The following is a 21123-nucleotide window of genomic DNA, read 5'->3' on the forward strand; positions in this document are numbered from 1 at the left end:
ATACTATCGTAAACAGTACAGACACACGTGCGACGCACGCACACACGCAAGCACGCACACACACACACACACACACACACACACACACACACACACACACACACACACACACACACACACACACACACACACGCACGCACGCACGCACGCACGCACGCACGCACGCACGCACGCACACACACACACACACACCCGCACAGACCACCGACCAACAGGCTGACTGAATGACTTTGCTGATCGATCTGTAATTGTATTACGTATAAAGAAATAGGCCGGAAAGCAAGGGGTAGGCGCGCATATCGCAGGCTTCAAACCACAAGTTGGTCTAGAACGAAGATTGTTTATTCATGTCGAAGCTATGTTGAAAACCATGCTTCGACATGAAAACCAGTTTTCATCGCGGAATCCTTTGTGGCGAAACTGAAACAAACAACATTGTTTGTTAACATGCCATGTTTGCCATACGTATTGCAGCATGATCTCATGACCAAATGAACTGATTTGGCTATGTGCATTTTGTAGTCAGTTCTCATCACCGACGGCTTTCTTGGGAGCTTGGTTAACATTGTTTGTTAAAGTGGCTCGGTTATAGGTGTATTTTGCAATGACTTCTCCGCAATCATTTATCTGTTGCAAACGTAAATATGTGTTGCTGTTAAAGCGGCATGGCTAAATGTACAGTTTGCAGTCAGTTTGATTGCAGACAGCGTTTTTTGCCGGCTTGACAAAACCATTGTTAGCTAAGTGGCATGGTAAGACGTAGCTCTCGAGCTTCGTTTTCGACGCTGTCTGGCTTGTTGCAATTCTAAACAAAAAGGGCGAATTGTTTACGGAGGTGCCGCAGTTGTGCTACAATAGCCCCGTATCTACGATTACGAACAATGTAAACAGTTCCTGATCTTGCTTCAATTAAAACCGCCTGCCTCTTCCAAAGGTAAATATTACAACAGATCATCGTGTGGCAGTTCGTTATGTTCATGGTGCATCATGTATTGTGAGGTCACCCAGTGGCGGTTAAAATGTACTTCACATTGGTGCTTCCCTTGGCCAGGTTATGATAGAAAGGTTTCTTATAAAGTGGTGCTAAATATATAAGCACCAATGCGAAAAACGCAGGTAAAACATTAACCTGAATCGCCGCATGCAGCCTTCTTGAAGCCGATGAAGTGCTCTTCGCTAATTGCTTCTAGTTGAATTTTGTAAGAAATAAAGTGCTATATAGAGTGGTCTAGCAGTCTGTAGTGGTTGGAGCAAACGATTGAACGCAACCAGGGTCGATTTACTTTCGGTAAACTGAAGACGGCCTCTCAAACCAAACTAATCCATGGACTAGTAGAGTAGTAAAATGTGGTGTTCAGAAACATTGCGCATGCTTATGACTCTTCTTTCTTTCCGCTCACAGGAAACCATGACGAAAGAGGACATTATCATCACCGGAATCTCCGGACGATACCCGCAAGCAGACAGCTTGTCGGAGTTCAAGGAGAAGCTGTTCGGGGGCGTTGACCTTATCACGGACGACGAGGCTCGCTGGCCACGAGGTAGGCACAGGCGAACCCTTTTGGAAAGTGAAAGCAAACCTGCATTCCTCTCTTTGTTTCGATCTTGCCTGCCAACAACTGCGGCGAAGCTTAGTACTGTAAGTGAAGGGTCAGTGAAGGATGTGTTGACGGCTGTTTGGTTGAGCACACAAATGTGACCAATAAAGGGAAAAAATGAGACGCCCACCCGAACATAGCTAAGTGCTACAAAGGAAGCCCATACGGGTTCCTCGAAAGAAAAGCCTCGCAGTTGAAGAAAAATTCGTGCTGGTCCGGGACTCGAACCCGGGACCACCGCCTTTCTGGGGCAGCCGCTATACCATCTGAGCGAACCAGGCGGCTAGCAGATGGCAGGAGAAATCGAATTCATCAACAACTCAGAAGTACAGGTAAGAGTTTTGACGTAATAGTTCAGCGGAAACCCGCAAGATGGAGAGGTGTAATTTTTCCCTTTAATAATTACTCCTTTCCGCCTTGCGGGTTTCCGCAGAACTATTACGTCAAATGTGACCAAGTGTCGTAGTTTCGACCGATTTTTTTTCGCGTTTTCTGTTGTTTTCGCGACTGACTCGCACAATGTCGCACCGGCGTTGTCACCGATACTAGCAGCTCGGCGGACGAATACCATCAAATGTCTACAATCGAGCGAAAAGAATCGCTACACAATGTGGCCCCAGAATGTCTGTTGCACTAATTTATGCATTAGAGTCGAACATATACATTCTACGTTATACGCAGTGGCCAATAGAACATCTTGCAAATGAACCGAAATATGCCTACAAATTGATTATAATGAGCTCGAGTGACAGAACAAGCGCATCATTAGATGCATGAAGATGATAACAGGTATTATTATGCGCTAGACACTACTTTGCCAATGTGACGTATTCGACAACGAAGAATTTACGTACTGTGGGTCAAGTAGAATCTTCCTGATGTGCCTAATTACGAAAGTGTAATTCACTCTGCAGTTAATCGTTCTTCTGAGCCGCAAGTGAATAATAACTCTTGTGGACTCCTGGACAATTGTTAAGAAAAAGGAATGCAGAGAAGACATACTGGTACCGTATCAATAACGTTCAAAATAACCTTTAACTTTATGTTAAAGTAGGGAAGCACAATCTAATCAAAGAGGCTTTCCTGCTGGATACCTGGGAACAATTTATAGTACATCTGATTGGAAGTAACGTAGCTAGCATTTGTTGATGAAGCAGACTTTGCTAACACATCTTTCATATTTCTTTTGTGGCAGACAGATATTCTGTACGCTTATTGTTGTGCCTGAAGCATACCGAACCTTGCGTCATCCAGCTCTAGTGTGTTTGGTAACCGCGTTTATTAAACATATGCCAAGGACAGAATGCATTCCACAAAAAAATGATGTACAGCGCGAAGGACAAGGACTAGCGGGAGACGACATACACTGCGCTGTACGGCGCAGTGTATGGCGTCTCTCGCTAGTCCTTGTCCTTCGCGCTGTACGTCATTTTTTTTATCATGAATTAACAACTAGCCCAAGCAACCGCCCTAGTGAATTACACAACTTGCTACCACATTCATTTTATCGAATTATCGTGCTAGGCCATGTCTATATTTGATTCCAATCTAATTCCAATCAAGCTACAATTTAAGAACCGGACAAACATGAATCCAGGCAAAGTTCCTTCTTGGTTGTATCACAGCACATTAACTTTGCTACTATATGAGTATTCCTCTCCTAATTCTAAGATATACGTGCGCATAAGCCATTCAGATGCTGCGGGCATTCATTTTCTGAAAACCAAGGTAGAATAAAAATATCTTTTCAATACAGTAGTAAACACTAGAACTGTATTCTACCAAACGTTGTATATTGTTCTATAATTTCTATGCTACCAAATTTCACCTAATAGATTATGTTTAACCTTCTCTTTTTGGGCAGTGAAACTGCCGACAATTTTTGCGAATAACATGAAACTGAATTAGGAGACGAATCCCGACTAAGCCGACTAATATCCCTGATGAATGGAAACTTGCCCACGTGGTGCCGATGTTTAAAACGGGTGATAAGATTCAAACGACAAATTATCATACGATATCCTTGACATCTATCAGTTGCAAGCTGTTAGAACACATTTTGTCAACTCAAATTATGGAATATATGGTCGACAACAAATTCTCTTTTCAAACCAACATGGCCTTCGACGGGGACGCTATTGTGAGACACAGCTTTTCGAGCTAACTAGTGAAATTTACACCAACCTGCATGAACTAACACAAACAAATGCAGTCTTCATTGACATTGAAAAAGCCTTCGACAGGGTGGGCCATAAACGTCTGATACATTAAGTGAGTCTCCTTCATACTGAAAATAAAGTCATTGATTGTGTTAAAGAGTATTTATGTGATAGGCGCCAAGCGATACTGGTTGAAAGCGTTGTGTCCGACTTTGAGCTTGTTACGTCTGGTGTTTCCCAGGACTCAGTATTGGAGCCAACGTTGTTCTCAGTTTTTATTAACGATATTCACATTTGTATAAACTCCAAAATTCTTCTATTTGCTGACGATTGCGCTATTAATCGTGCTATTACTGACCATAGCGACTGCGAACAAATTGATAATGACTTGCAGAAATGAAATCAGTGGTGCCTTGAGTGGCAGATGAATGTTATTATTATTAAGAAAACTAAATTAATGCGGCTCACTACTTGCAATAATATTGTGTCGCGTACTTATACAATAAGTAATGAGCTAATTGAAGCAGTTGAGTCATTTAATTATTCAGGTGTTCGTTTAACTTCTGACCTGACTTGAAACGCGCATATTGACTTGCTATTGGGAAAATCAAATCGGACTCTTGGCTTCCTCCGACGTACACTTCACCAGGCTAATGCGGACAATAAACATCTGCCTAAAACTAGAGTTCGATCCAAATTTGAATACCGTTTCGTTATTTGGAACCCTCAGCAAATTATACCTCATCAAGAGGCTTGAATGGTTACAAAACAAAGCTGCTAGGTCCATCGTGTAGGATTACTTTTCCTATTGAAGTGTATCTAAAATCAAAGGCAGCCTTGACCTTGCAATACCAGAAAGATGAAAGAAGACGCCTCGTTAAATATTGTCTCACAACATATATTACAACTCCACACCTTAAACTACCTCAATAATAACGACGCCAGCTGCAACGTTTTCACGCTTGGACCACTTTTTTAAAGTTCGTCAACCACTCGCCCACACCGACCTACTTCGTTTTTCATTTCTTCATTTGGCAATCCAGGAGTGGAACCGCTTGCCGAAATCCGTAGTTGAAGAAAATTCTGATAAATTTTTAGGAGCAATAAATCAATTTTTATCGCTTACCAAAAGCCACTGACATAACCATAGAAATGTTCGGTAGTTTTGACACGTGCAAATGGCATCATCATCATAATCATCATCATCATCATCATCATCATCATCATGTTTTATGTCCACTGCAGGACGAAGGCCTCTCCCTGCGATCTCCAGTTACCCCTGTCCTGCGCCAACCGATTCCAACTAGCGCCCGCGAATTTCCTAATTTTAGCGCTCCACCTAATCTTCTGTCGTCCTGAATTGCGTTTTCCTTCTCTTGGTACCCATTCCGTAACCCTAATGGTGCAACGCTTATCTGATCGGCGCATTACGTTACCTGCCTAGCTCCATTTTTTTTCTCTTGATGTCAATTAGAATATTGTCTATAACCGCCTACTCTCTCATCCAAACCGCTCTCTTTCTGTCTCTTAACGTTATGCCTAGCAGTCTTCGTTCCATCGCTCATTGCGCGGTCCTTAACTTGTTCTCAAGCTTCTTTGTCAGTCTCCAAGTCTCTGCCCCGTATGTCAGCACTGGTAAAATGCACTGATTGTACACCTTCCTTTTCAATGATAATGGTAAGCTTCCGGTAAGGAGCTGGCAAATGTCTGCTGTATGCGATTCAAACCATTTTTATTCTTCTGTGAATTTCCTTCTCATGATCACGGTTCCCTGTGATTAATTGACCTAGGTAAACGTACTCCTTCACAGACTCTAGAGGCCGACTGGCGATCCTGAGCTCTTGTTCCTTTGCCTGGCTATTTATCATTATCTTTGTCTTCTTCATATTAATCTTCAACCCCACTCCTACACTCTCTCTGTTAAGGTCCTCAATTATGTGTTGTAACTCGTCTGCATTGTTGCTGAATAGAACAATGTCATCGGCAAATCAAAGGTTGCTGAGATATTAGCCGTCGATCCTTACTCCTAAGCCTTCCCAGTTTAATAGCTTGAATACTTCTTCCAAGAACGCAGTGAATAGCATTGGAGAGAATGTGCCTCCCTGTCTGACCTGTTTATTTATAGGTATCTTCCTGCTTTTCTTGTGTAGAATTAAGGTAGCTGTAGAACCTCTGTAGATATTTTACAAAGTATTTAGGTGAGCGTTCTGTACTCCTTGATTACATAATTCCGCTACGACTCTTGGTGTCTCTACTGAACCAAATGCCTTTTCGTAATCTATGAAAGCCATATAGAGAGGCTTATTATACTCTGCCCGTTTCTCGATAACCTGATTAATGAAATGGATGTTACCCATCGTAGAGAATCCTTTCCTGAAGTCAGCCTGTTCTCTTGTTTCACTAAAGTCCAGTGTTGCCCTCGTTCTATTGGAGATTATTCTGGTAAATATTTTATATAATACTGGGAGTAACCTACTGGGCCTATAATTTTTCAATTCTTTACCGCCTCCCTTTTCGTGGATTAGTATAATATTTGCATTCTTCCAGTTTTCTTGGACCCTTGCAGTCGATAGATACTTCGTATAAGGAGCCGCCAGTTTTCCAAGCATTATGTCTCCTCCACCTTTGATTAAATCGACTGTTATTCCATCTTCTCCGGCCGCTCTTCTTCGTTTCATGTCTTGCAAGGCCCTTTTGACCTCATCGCTAGTTATAAGAGTTTCAGTATCCTGTTCATTACTGTTTCTAATTAAGGTATCCTGACTCCTCTGGGTACTGTACAGGTCAGTATAGAATTCTTCCACTACATTTATTATATCTTCGATATTGCTGATGATATTACCCTGCTTATCTTTCAGTACGTACTTCTTGGTTTGTCCTATGCCAAATTTCTTTCTCACTGATTTCAGGCTGCGTCAATTTTCTTACGGCTTCTTCAGTCTTTCTTACGTTATAGTTTCCAATATCACTTATTTTAGCCTTGTTAATCAGTTTTGACAGTTTCGTGAATTCCCTTATCTCTTGAGTTGGACACTTTCATTTTTTGTCGTTTCTTTATTAGGTCCTTTGTCATTTGGGAGAATTTGCCTACTGGTTGCCTTGCCTCCCACTTCAATTGCTGCCTCTGAGGCCAACCTAGTTATGGTTTCATTCATTAGCTCTATGTCATCATATCTCTGCTCTAAGGCTGCATATTTATTTGCAAGCACCAGCCTCAATTTGTCTGCTTTTACCCTTACTGCCTTTAGGTTGACCTGTTTCTTCTTGACCAATACTCTTCCTCTCTTCAAATTAAGGTGAATCCTAGCCCTCACTAACTTATGATCACTGCACTTTACCCTACCTGTCACTTCTACATTCTGCACTATGCTGGGATCAGCAGAAAGTATGAAGTCAATTTCATTTCTTGTTTACCATTAGGGTTTTTCCAGGTCCTGTTGCTACGCTTCCTGAAAAAGGTGTTCATTATTCTAACACCCGAACACTTTCGAGTAAGGCTAGCTGAGAAGGACTCTTTCAGGAATTATCAGACATTGTTTGGGATATCATCCGCCTTAGTGAGAGAACTGGTGAGGCTTTTACATTTCTCAATTACGGACATGTCCTCCGCTATACAGGTCTCCTAGATAAGAAGCAATAGGGGGTAGGATTCCAAATCCACAAGGACATAGCGGGCAACATTGACGAATTCTAGAGCATTAATGAGAGGGTAGCTTTAGTGGTAATCAAACTTAATAAGAGGTATAGATTAAAGGTAGTACAAGCCTACCCTCCAGCATCCCGTCACGATGAGGAAGTAGATCAGTTTTATGTAGATGTCGAATTAGCGATGAATAAAGTGCAAACTAAGTATACTGCAGTAATGGGCGACTTCAATGCGAAACTGGGGAAAAGAAAGCTGGTGAACGAGCTATTGGCAACCAAGGCGTGGATCCTAGGAACACTAGAGGGAAGATGGTAGAATTCGTGGAAAGGAATAAGCAAATGGCATGTCTTCTAACTTTCATAACGGTGTTCTTCATTTCTTTTGTTATGATGCATCAAATAAATCATCCCACGCTTAAGTTTTCGAATGTCCGAATTGCTGTATTGCTTTCTGTAAACACTTTTTTCCCACTTTTGTGGACGAATTGTATGTATTATACTTCTTTATGTAAGAGTATTTATGGAAGTGTTATTAGCACACCTATTTTCTTCGTTGTGTGCGTATGAGTTTTAGTGTTCATTGCACTAAATATGTCTCCCCCCCCCCTCTATGTAATGCCCGATCAGACTTTAGGGTAAATACAATAAAAAATGAAAAGAAAGCTTCCTCTTGTAATGCGCGCAACTTGCCCCCTTGCAGGTTTCCTCGGAGTGCCCGAGAGAATGGGAACCATCAAAGACTTGTCGCGCTTCGACGCAAGCTTCTTCGGAGTGCCGCCTAAGCAAGTGCAGCTCATGGACCCTCAGCTGCGTCTTCTTTTAGAAACTTCGTACGAAGCCATCGTCGATGCCGGCTATGATCCGGCGACGTTGCGAGGACGCAAGATCGGCGTATTTGTAGGCTGCGGACTGTCCGAGACGTTGACTGCGTTTGGCGGTGACTCGGCCACCATCGACGGTTACATCGTGACCGGAGCAGCGCTGCATATGTTTTCGAATCGAGTTTCCTACTGCCTTGACTTTTGCGGTATGGGCCTGCTGTAAAAAGCACTCAGCAACTTACTTTATTTGTGTCGCGCGTATTGTTTTTATTTAACAGTTTTATACGCGGATAATGTACTGTATATTATACTAGCCATGCATTTATCATATTCACAGTAATATATAAGTCATAGCAACATTTTATTGAGAGATTGCTCGATTGATTGAGTGAGTGAGTATCTAACTTGCTCAAATGAAGCGACAAAACGAGAATTTCTGGGCAAGGAATACGATGCCGACTTCTTAATTTAAAAAAAAGCAATAGTATGGAGTGAAATTTTTCTTTCAGAAAAATAAGCTGCATAAACTTGATGTGTAAAGGTGAAAAAAAAGAACAGCCAACGACTAATAAATGTTTCCGCAGCCGTTAAAGTATGGTAGGCGAATAGACTAATCATACCGTCACCTTCTTGGTCTAATTTTGTCTCGCGACAAGAAGTCAACCTCCTTGAAGGCCGATCACTTCCGATCGTGGATATGCCGCGATCCACTGAAAATTGCGCCAACAGGCAAATGTGACCGTGAAGGCGCTTCATGCAACAAACAATAGCAGAGGGAGGGGGCTGTTGCGTTCGCGTGTGCGACGAACAGACTGGACAGCTAGGATGTCAAGAAGCAAATCGCCTACGCCTTTATTCTACGTTGTTATTTAAAGTCGAATGGGGACAGGGTTAGTAACAGTGAGGGCCAGGTATATACACGTGGCAATCGTGCATGTAGATAGCGCATGCGCTTTCATGAGATATGATACATGCTCCTTCCAAACAGTAATTACATGACAGAATATCGCTGGCTCGTCTGCTGGAACTGCCGGTCATAACCCAGACGCTCTGGCTGCCGCGTCTGTTGTTGGCTGCGTCGCAATGGTTGAGGCGACGGCTGTTGAGCTACCACGGGCGAGGCTGCAGTAGTAGTTGACGCCACACCTTGAGATGGGGTCTGGTTGTCGGTCGTATCATCGTCGTCTGATGAGCCAACCTCATATGATTCCTTCGTCGCCAGAAGATGCCGACGGTTGCGCCTCAGCACAGTATTGTTCTCTGTGCGCACATAGAAGGATCGTGGGCTGGCCGATCCGACCACGTTGGCTTTCCTGGCCCATGCTGTTCCATTCAAGCGTACTGAGTCATTGTTGCTGAGGCCTGGTAAGGTGCTCTTATGATGACTTCTCTGCAGGTGTTTCTTGACGAGAGTCGCCGACATTGGATTGAAGTCCCGCAATGGTGTGCGCAACCGCCTTCCTTGCAGCAGTTCCCCAGAAGACCGGCCATCTTCAACAGGACTCGCCCTGTAATTTAACAAGCCCAGCCAAAAACGCTCTCCCGCAGGTTTTGTTTTTTTAGTATACGTTTCACAACCTGTACACCCTTCTCTGCGAGCCCATTTGATTGAGGATACTGCGGGCTTGATGTCACATGTTTGAAGTCGTAACGCTTTGCAAAATTAAACTCTTGGCTGCTAAACTGCGGTTCGTTGTCTGTACAAACCTCGGCTGGGATGACGTATCTTGAAAATATTTCATTCAGTCTATAGATAACAGCACTGGCTGTTGTCTCGAGCAGTAGCGCTGCGTCAGGGAAATTGGACGTCGAATCATACGCGCACAAATAATCCCTTCCCGAGTACTGAAAAAGATCGACACCGATACGGTACCATGGCTCCGTAGGCGTCGGTTGCATGATTAAAAGCTCCGATGGCTGCTTATAAGCATATGTCTTGGAGGTTGGACATCTTTCAATCAAGCACTGAATGTCTGAGTTTATGTTCGGCCACTACACCAATTGCCTTGCTCTAGCTTTGCACTTTACCTGGCCCAGATGGCCTGCGTGGATCCGTTTCAACATGTCGCCGCGCATGCTTGTCGGTATGACTGCTTGCGTCCCTTTCAATAGTATGCCGTTTACTACGGACAGCTCGGCGGCCACTGGATTCAGGGGGCCGTCGACAGGTTCTCCCTTCGCAAGCTTTCTTAACACAGTGCCAAGATATGGATCGAGAGCCGTTTCCTGTGCAAGTTTTCTAGCTGTCGTTTCACTTACGAGTGCTGATACGACCGTGACGGCATGGATCTCGATGTCACTCGTGTCTGAAGCTGCCTTGAGTCCTGGAACAGGTGATCGGGACGGCATATCAGCAGGGGCCATTTGTTTGCCAGGAATAAATGTTAGCGTGTAGTCATGTTTCATCAATTTCAAGAAAAATCGTTGCACTTTGGGTGGCATATCACTTATGCCTTTCTTTGATAAGTCTATCAGTGGACTGTGGTCACTCTCGAGGATGAGGGGCGGCCATAGACAAAATGATTGAACTTTTCGCAACCGGAAGCTAAAGCCAACGCCTCTTTTTCAATCTGCGAATATCTTTGCTCCGATTCTGTCAAAGCTCTTGACGCGTAGGCGACCAGCTGCCAGCAGTCCCCATGACGTTGTAGGGGCGCCGCACCAACACCCCTCTGAGAGGCATCTGCAGTTACTTTTGTCTTTAGACTCAGATCAAATATAGCAAGCAATGGTGCATTACTTAAATCCCGACATATAGCTTGCCATTCCTTTTCATGGGTTGGTTTCCAGTCAAAGATGACGCCTTGTTTGACGAGGGAATGTAAAGTAGACGTACGCGGCGAGAGTGACGGTAGGTACTTGCCGAAGTAGTTGACTCCCAGTAGTCTTCGTACCGCCAATTTGTCCCGAGGTTTTGGTATTTTTAAAAGACCGTCAACGAGATCAGGATTTGGCCTAATGCCCTTGACGCTAATGATGTCGCCCAGGAACAGAACCTCTTGCAGGCCAAAGCGACACTTGGAGGCATTGAAGGTAAAGCCTGCTTTTTCAGCTGCTTGTAATGCTCTGCGCAGCCTCTCATCGTGTTCAGCCCTGGTCTCTCCTCAGATTTACACATCGTCTACGTACACCCGTACACCGGGCAGGCCATCAAAAACGACGTTAAGGTCTTTTCGAAACACTTCGCTAGCCGAAGCTCTACCGAACGGTAGTCGAAGAAAGCGATAGCGACCGAAGGGCGTCCCGAATGTGCATATCTTCGATGACTGTTCGTCTAATGCGATCTGATGAAATCCCGCATTTGCGTCGAGACGCAAAAAAACTTCGCGCCTGCTAAGTCTGCCTCAATATCCTCTCTGCGCGGCATTTGATAGTGCTCCCCCCTGATGTTTTCGTTGATGTGTCTTGGGTCCATGCAGACTCACAATTTGCCGTCTTTCTTTAGTACAATGACAAGGGGGCTTACCCAATCAGTCGGGCTGCTGACCTTCTGGATGATGCCTTCCTTTTCCATTCTGCCTAGTTCAGTACGGAGAGGCTCTCGAAAGGACAGGGGCACTCTTTTAGCTGGCTGGACGACTGGCACGGCATCCTTGTGCAGCGGAATCTTGTAGTCACGCGGGGCGCGCCCTGTTCCTTGGCATAGACGTGGGAACTCCTTCACAATTGCTTCGGTGTTGCTCGTCGTCACGAACAGCGCGCTGTACGATTCCTAGCTTCTCGCTGGTTTCCAAGCCTAAGATAGCGCTTTGGTCCTTATTTACCACACAAAAACTTGCGCATGTCTCGCGGTCGCTAATCTAGACGGGCGCTGAAAACGTCCCGACATGCTTGATCATGTTGCCCCCGTAGGATCTCAGAACGGCGCAACTGGGCATCAGACTGGACATCTTGAACTTGCGAAATATTGAAAGTGGCAAAAGGTTTGCCTGCGATCCTGTGTCTACCTTAAAGGGGACGTATTTGCCGCCAATGCATGCGTTCAATGCCAGTCTCGTTCTTTGCTTGCGCTGCTGCTGGAGACATTCAGTACTTCGAAGTCGTCGTTCTGATGCTGCATTCGTATATGCACTCTTTCTCGCCGCAACAAGATGCGAAGTGGTTTCGCCCATTACACGAGTAACAGACTTTGCCGTAAGCTGGGCAGCGTCTCACGGCATGCCTTCGGTTTCAGCGGTTGCATTTTAGGTCGTGCCTGGACCCTCTAGGAGTGCTCTTGCTGGATGCGACAGCGTTCATATCCAGCTCTTCCTTTGTTTTCTGCCAGCATTCCTTTTGACGAGTTGATGTTTCAGCCGCCTTGCATAGGATGACAACCTTTTCCAAGGTCAGGTTTTCGTCCCTGAGCTTTTCTGGAAGCCTTGGCGAGTTTGTTCCAAAGACGATTTGGTCTCGTACCATATCGTCCGCCATGGTCCCCAAGTTGCAGTGCTGCGCTTGTTTTTTTGAACTCGCGTAGAAACTGCTCAAAAGGCTCCGCCTTACCTTGACTACGAGAACGAAAAACATATCGTTCGTGGGTTTCATTCTGTTGCTCCGTGCAGTACTCTTCTAACTTGGCAATAACGGCGTTGTAGTCTTCCTCGTTGTCTTCTCCCCTGAACACAAAATTGTTGAAAACGTCCAAGGCTTCCTCCCCCGCCACGCTGAGGAGTAGGGCCGTCTTCGCCGCTTCCGACCTTGGATTGGCTTTGCATACCGTCGCTTGCAGAAAAAACTAGAACTGCTGACGAAACCGCTTTCAGCCCCTTCCGCCATCCCCTGTCAGATGTAGCGGTTCAGGTTGCCTCAGGTGCTCCATGTCGTCGCTTCTCACGTTCACCTATCCTAGGTACCATTTGCTTGAGCTGAAAGCCTTGTATCCCACTTCTGACACCATGTTTCGTTCGCGTGTGCAACGAACAGACTGGACAGCTGCGTCGTCAAGACGCAAATCGCCTACGCCTTTATTCTGCGTTGTTATTTAAAGTCGAAGGTGGAAAGGGTTAGTAACAGTGAGGGGCAGGTATATGCACGTGGCAATCGTGCATGTAGATAGCGCATGCGCTTTCCTCAGATATGATAAAGGGGCCGCGTTATGTTCTGGTCGGCCCGGGCCGCCGGGCGCGCCCGCCCAGGCCGCTGTATCTTAAAAGCCATCTGCGACGGAGACAGTCCGCCTCGCGCTGTGTCTTCGCGGCTTCGTTCGCGTTGATGCGAGACGCAGCACGAAGGTCAATTCGCTCGCTACTGCTGCCGCGGTTCCTCATTGCAGTGTTTTCATAGCGAGTTTCCGCGGTCATCGAGTCAGATGTGTTCATGTTTGCTTTTGCGCGCGTGACAACATGCTTGTTAATTGAGTTGGTATGTTCAGGTCTCCAAGTTTATACTGATAATAAACTTCATATAGCTGTCCACTAATTTGCTACTTCAATCGGTGCTTCGCCTTTCGGGCAAAACTGCGATTTTTTCTTGTAGAAACAGATATTCGCTGTCTTGGTATCACCCAAATAAAACACTGTCGCTGTTATTGCGCCGCCACCACAGCTGACATTTCTGCCACCACTATAGCGCCGTCGTCGTCGCAGTCATCGTTTTGACGGACTTTATTCCATATAATTGGGCGACTTCGCACAGTATCCGGAGATGTGCGCAACGTTTGGTCATTGAGTGAAGTCAGAGAAGTAATTAACTGCCGTCGCGTTCAGTAACAGCACTCGAACAACTGATGTTTCAGCTGGGAGGCCAACATACGGGAATGTTACTTGTCTTCGCCATTTCACAAAGGCAATGCCCTTTTTCAATACAATGGCTCCAGCCTGAGGTGACATCGCTTGTTCGATTAAACGCTGACCGCTTCGAGCCTCCGTTCTCTGGTGAGCTTCTGTCTCGTTCGGACTGCTGTGACAGCAAATGAGTTTCCACCCGAAGAAACCACTAAAGACTGGTGATTTTTTTTATAAAACCTCTTTCCTCTGTTTCTAAACCAGGACCAAGCTTCACGATCGACTCGGCATCATCCTCGACCATGACAGCATTGAGCGCAGCGCTGCAGTCGCTTCGCTGTGGTGAATGCGAGGCGGCCATCGTTGGGGGCTCCAACGTCATGCTTAATCCGCTCTCCACGCTGAGCGAGTTTCGATTTGGCATGCTGTCCCGAGATGGAAAAAGCAAGACATTTAACGCCAACGGTGAGCTTCCGATTTCTTTATATTAATTGGGAATACTCCACGGGTCTCGTTCTTTGGGAATCGGGGCCTCGATAGCCACCGTTCTAAATCTTGCCGTTGACACCACAATATAGAGCAAAACGGACTGCGGACCTGTTAAGTCTTACTCCAGTCCTGACAAAGGCAGCAAAGACGGCAGCTTCCCCAAGACTGCGTCGAGGTTGAGAACGATGCGGCTACTGTGTTGTCCAGATCTTACGAAGCCCACAAAAACAGCTTTGTGAGGACAGCATCGAATTAAACAAAGATGCAGATTACTGTGCTAACCAAACAAGATGGCATGTGAGCAGCCTGTGAGGAAGATCGGTAAAAAGTTTTTTCAGCACACAAGAAAGCGTACTCGAGCTTTCTCTTGCACCTAATGAAGCCACCTTGAGTTTTGTTGGGTTCAGACGAGCAAAGTGTTGAAATATCCTGGTGGTGCTAGCTTCCTCTAGCTGTGTTGTTTTTATTAATAAACGCGCTCTGGGCGAAAAGTCGCAGAAGAGGGTTGCGATTGCGCTCCCATATTTGCGCCCGAAGCTGTCTTCTTAATTGTCAAATGGCTTCGAAAGATGGCCACAACTGGAACAAACCTTCGACCGCATGCTTTACGCCGAAGCAGCACAGGCGATTGCGAGCGGCGCACAAATCGTTCTCTCCCTCACCCTCACCCCTACGCAGAAGGTGCTGCCATTGTCCGCGGAACGTTGCGTGTGCGAGATGCAGGCACGTGTCTGCGACTGAAAGCAAGCCTTCTCGCCCTCTTTTCATTACGATAGCACTTATATGGAAACTCCAAGAGCATTTATGCCGTCGGCGTCGCCGTGAGGTTCCGCATGAAATGCAAGGCCAATAACAGCGCTGCCGCGCTCCCTACACTGTATGTGCGAGTGAAAGCTTGCAAGGGGAGTCTACGACCGCAGCTCAATTTGGAGAGGAAGTGCGCCGGCTTCTATCGCGCACGAGGCACCTAACGTTTCCAGGCGCCGGTAGGGGGGAATTTTTACAGTTGCTAGTACGTACAGCGGGGCGTGGCATTTTCCGACGCACATCCGGAGTCACCCGACGTTTCTGCGCAGGCGCGAGTAAGAACGCGTGGGAGAAAGAAAATCTGGGGTCTTTTGCTCCTTGACTATTCGACTTTGCTCAGGCGCTACCAAGTTTCTTTGCTCGTGTTCTGTGAGTTTTTGCCCTAGGCGTGCCGGCATTGTGGAGTGGGTTCAGGTTTGTTTACGCTCTGACGCTGGCTGCCGGCGCGGTGAAGCAGTGGGCACGGACGCCCCATTTGGTGATCATTGTGTCTGAAGGTACGTAGGGCAGGCTTTCTTTTCGCGCTTGCAGCTCTGGTGCCGAGTCAGTCATGCCAGATTAAACCTTTCTCGCACCTTATGGCACTCTACCTTAAAAAAGGACCACTGATTGTCCCCTGTCATACCATAGTGTGTGACTCTCGCTCAGCCGTTACTAACTTCAGCAAAGGCCGTATTTCTCCCCAAGCTCTTCGCATCCTCTGCCAGGCACCACACTCTAAAGACAGCATAATCTCCCTAACATGGATCCCGGCCCATGCGGGCCCTGTCCACCCAGACCTCCCCAATCTCAACGAGGTCACCCACTCCATTGCGCGAGGTCTAGTCAACCGCGCCGGAGTCACTGGAGATGAGTTGGACACCAGGGACAGTCTGACAACTTATAACGATCTCATTAAGGCCTTTCAGCTCAGTCGCCGAATCTTCCCCCCGCCTCACCCAAAGTTCAGCCGGGCGCAGGCTACCACCCTGCGTCTACTACAAACAAACACGTACCCTTCACCCGCCCGCCTCCACCTTATATTTCCGGACGTCTACACTACCCCCAACTGCCGGTGCTGTGGAATTCACCCGGCTACCCTTCCGCATATGCTATGGGAGTGCCCAGCACAGTACACCCAGACTAACACCACGACTCTCTCGTAGAGGTTGCATGAGGCTCTGCGGAGCTCCGCCCTCGACGACCAAACCTGGGCGACCCAGCACGCCCGCGAGGCGGCGGCGAGGCAAGCCCTCGACGTCCCTTCGTGGGAGGCTTAGGCCCGGCCATCATAAAGTGCTGGTTCTACAATAAATGTTTATTCCTCCTCCTCCCGGGGGAGCAGTATGGGCCGTAATAGAGGCCGGGCCTGTTCTCCTGGTGCAGCATCTTGGCTCTTGGCAGTGTTTTCGTATGCTGCTGTCCGCGAATTTTAGGGAGCCTTTTTGAGTGGCTCCCTTTCAGTGAAATAAACGCACAGCGCTTTAGCAACCGCGGTTGAACACCACTGCCTGATGCGACGCCGTGAGGAATATTGGCTTTGCGTCTCGTTCCCGTTAGGTTAGGTTAGCTTAGGTTTAGGTGAAGTTTTGGTTAGCGTGAAAGGCGTTAGGGTGGTGCGGCGTATTTTCACAGTGGTTACGCCGTGCGGATTGTTGTCTTTGAGTCTGAGCCACGTTGAGTTAGGCTACCATTAGGTAACGTTAGGTTCGATTAGGTTGGCGTAAATGCGTTAGGGTGGCACGGCGTATTCTCACATGTTTACGCCTTGAGCATTATTGTCTTTGCGTCTAGGCCACTTTTGGTTTGGTTAACATTAAACAAGTTAACCTAATGTCAAGCACTGAAGAAAGTCGGAGCTTCGCCGGAAATGCGATGCATCGATTGCGAATTAGTAGATATGTATACGAAGTAAGCATAATAGTTTTGTACGGCGCGCAAACTTGAAAATATTCTCTTACTAACTAAACTGAGAAGCATACTGTCGCGCGTGCAAAAGCAAACACGAAGACAACTCGCTGACTGCGCAGCCTCGCTGTCAAAACGCTCCAGTGAGGAAGCCCGGCAACAGCAGTGATCGAATTGATCTTCGTGCTGCCTCTCGCTTCAGCGCGAACTAAGCGCGCCATAGCACAGCGACCACGAAGCTATCAGCGCCCGGCGCACTCTGTCCCCATGACAGATCGCTTTCTAGATGGTACCCGCGAGGCCACGTCGTACGCAGCCGCCGCCGTAGTAGAACGACCTCCCCCCCCCCCCCCCCCCCTCCGTGCCTTGCGTGCGATGGAAGAGGACACGACTGCTTCCCACCTTCCTCCCTTCCGCATGCGAGATCTAACCACTATCCTCGGCTCTCCTTCGCACGCTTTCACTCTCACCTACAGCACAAGGCACGAGGCGACGGTGTTACAGCATTCGGACTTTATACGGAGCGTCACGGCGGCTCCCACGCCGCCGCCGACGACGACGGCGGAAATGCGCCTGGAGCGTCCTTATAATATGGCAATAAAACCAACGAGAAACTTCGGCCGTACTTCCATACAAACATTACCGGATCCGTTCTAACGTACCTCTAAACGAAGTAGGAGGGACACGTCCGACGTACCTCTAGCCACAGCCTTACAGTTTTAGGTGCACTTGCTTTACGAGGTATAGCAAGACTTCTCGCATGAATTACTTTCTTTCTAATGCTCATATCGCCAAGACATGTCTGAATCGAAGAAGCTTGGGCACTGTATAGGGTGTTTGTCACTCTAGGCCATAAGACCAAACAGCACAGGTCTTAAAATGGTATCTTGCACTGTGTTTTCGCCTGTTTTCTTTTTCTTTCAACAGCTTGGCCACTGTTAGCCGAGATACACGGTTTACGTCTGGAACATAACATGCTATCCATCTCACCAGCCTTCTCGTCTTGCGTCTAACATTGGGCGAATGAGTCTTAGTTATATTACTTATTACTTCTGATTGGTAGTTAGGATTGTCCGTGCATCGCATAGAAAACTAAATGGCGGAGGAGTTCTAAGGGCGCGCCCTAGAATTACAACTTTTCGGGTTCTGTTCAAGACCCGTGCCGAAGTGAAACGCTGCGGACGGGCTTCGAAGCCCTTTACCTACCCCTAATCGTGTGCAAAATACACCGCGTGGTTCAGCCGTTTATTGTGATGTGGGCGCGCACTCTAGTGGTGAGTATTTGCCATTTACCTTGCGGTGTCTAATATTTTTGTTTCCTTTCTCACATGTGAGCCGCACGCACAAAGACGTACCATTCGCTTCTCAAAAGGTCTTTAGATAACCATGCATCTTTTTGCGCAGCGGACGGTTACGTGCGAAGCGAAACCATAGGAGCCATGTTTCTTCAGCCGGCTTCCGAAGCTCTCAGGTTCTATGCCAAGCTAGTTAACGTCAGGGGCAACGCAGACGGCTACAAGGTTGAAGGTGAGAGCAAACTTTTTTTTTCGTTATTCATTCGATCATCGTTTTCCTTTAGCTTGACATTCCTGAACTTCAGTTAAAGCTAGAAATAAAATCATCTATGCTTTCTTTAGCTCCATCACTTTCATATTGTCTTCATCTATTACCTCAATGACTCCAAAATATTGTCGTCATATGGTGATGATCCACAAACATCGGCCACCTCAGTTGCTCCCTGAACACACACACACACACACACACACACACACACACACACACACACACACACACACACACACACACACACACACACACACACACACACACACATATATATATATATATATATATATATATATATATATATATATATATATATATATATATATATATAGTTTTGGTTTTCACGCATCAAGACGAATATATATATCTCGCGGTTCCATTCGGTGGCAGAATAACATGTGTAACAGGGATAAGCGGGCTAGTTGGTGGTCGTTATTGGAATGCATCATGTAACCGCCGAAAAACAAGGGACAAAGAAAAAACACACAAGACAGACGCGGAACCGCGCCTAACATGTGGTTGTGCAGGAAGAGTGCAAGTTATCAAGCGGCGTGCTGTAAACCTTCTAAAATTTTGCTTTTCCTTTGATTATCTATGGGGTGAGTGATGCTGCCGAGAAGCTGTGCAGATCTATACATGATATGCATATGTATATATAACGGAAACTAACCGAAACTAGCGAAGACTAGTCGATCCAATAGCTGTCGACCACGCTCAAGAGGAAGCTTTAGCTCGAGTGCTCCTATCTAAATACATGTAAAAGGAGAATTCGTTTTTCTCGGCAACCACTGCACCCAATTTGACGAGGTTTGTTGCATTTAAAAGAAAGACTTAAAATCTAGTGACTGTTGGTTTCGAATTTTCGAGTTAGGTCGTCAATCTTTTATTAAAAATTGGCAAAAATCAAAAATTTTCAAAAAACGACACTATCAAGTTTACAACTCTGTAACTCAACCAGTAAGAATGATAATACAATTCTGTGAATTGCATCTAAAAGTACATCCATAGCGGACGAAATTGATATGTTACACATGAATATAAAAAGATTTAATCATAGGGAAATACAACTTTTGTAAAACCGTTGTAACCAACGTAACAAATTCATGTAAGATGTAAGATGACATATTGAATTTGTCCGCTTTGAATGATCTAATGGATGCCGTTTACAGAACCGCGATATCAGTTCTTGATGCATAGCTATCAATTTGTAAACTTCGTGCTTCTATTTTTTTCAAACGGTCAAATATTTGAAAATCGTTTTAGGAAAATTCAAGCCCTAAATCGAAATTCCGCTTCCAACAGTCACTAGAATTTAACTTTCTCTTTCAAATGCAACAAATTTCATCAAAATCGGTCCAGGGGTTATGTCATAAAAACGTTTTTGCTTTTTACATGTATTCGAATAGGCCGCGTCGGAGTTGGGCCCGAGCTAAAGCTTCCTTAGCTCGGGCCCAACTCCGACGCGGCCTATTGAAGTACATGTAAAACGCAAAAACACTTTTCTAAGATGGCCCCTGGACCAATTTTAATGGAATTTGTTGGAGTTGAGAAAGTTAAATTCTAGTGACTGTTGGAAGCGGAATTTCGATTAGTGGCCTGAAATTTGTTACAACAATTTTCAAAAATTCGAATGTTTGGGAAAAAAATAGAAGCATGAAGTTTAGAAATTTATAGCTCTACATCAAGAACAGATATCGCGGTTCTGTAAACGGCATCCATTAGATCGTTGAAAGCGGACAAATTCGATATCTCATTCTACATCCTACGTGAATTTTTTACGTTGTGTACAAGGCTTCTGCAAAGGCTGTATTTCCATATTAATAAATTTTTTTGAGATTCATGTGTAACATATCAATTTTGTCCGCTTTAAATGCACTATTAGGTGAAATTCACATGTTTGTTATATCATTATTCATTACTGAGTTAGAGTTGTGTATTTGATAGTGTCGTTTTTCGAAAATTTTCGACGTTGGCCAATTAAAAAAAAAGTTGACGACCTAAATCGAGACTTCGAAACCAAGTCACTAGATTTTAAGTATTTCTTTTAAATGCAACAAACCTCGTCAGGTCTGGTGCAGTTGTTGCCGAGAAAAACGAATTCTCCGTTTACATGTATTTAGATAGGAGCAGCCGAGCTAAAGCTTCCTCTTAAAACATGGGACTGAAACTTGCAGCTACATTTACGTCTTTGTGCTTAACATATCTTTGGCCGAGCCAATGCTTTCACTTGTTCCGCGTTACCATGTGCCATTTGGCATTGGAATAACCTGCCAAACGACATAGTTGACATTCTCGACCATGTATCCTTCAAAGCACGCTTATGCATATTATGTCCATAATTCATCCCAGCGAAACCATACTGCGCGCCTAAATACTTTTAGCGAATTTGTAATTCTGTTTAATGTTTGTTTTGTATTGCGTTAACATTGTTAGAGACTTCCACTTT

General features: G+C 45.7%; 1 protein-coding gene across 1 annotated transcript in view; it reads left to right on the forward strand.

The window, feature by feature from the left end:
- The first annotated feature begins 1408 nt into the window (after nt 1-1408).
- The window catches only part of LOC142591381 (fatty acid synthase-like), a 62411-nt gene continuing 42696 nt past the window's right edge, over nt 1409-21123 (forward strand). Inside the window, exons 1-4 of the mRNA XM_075703707.1 lie at nt 1409-1541; nt 8103-8429; nt 14193-14393; nt 18516-18638. Of these exons, the coding sequence (XP_075559822.1) occupies nt 1409-1541; nt 8103-8429; nt 14193-14393; nt 18516-18638 (784 nt within the window). The remainder of the gene's footprint in view (nt 1542-8102; nt 8430-14192; nt 14394-18515; nt 18639-21123) is intronic.

Source organism: Dermacentor variabilis, chromosome 8 (assembly GCF_050947875.1).
Source record: "Dermacentor variabilis isolate Ectoservices chromosome 8, ASM5094787v1, whole genome shotgun sequence".
Taxonomy (NCBI): domain Eukaryota; kingdom Metazoa; phylum Arthropoda; class Arachnida; order Ixodida; family Ixodidae; genus Dermacentor; species Dermacentor variabilis.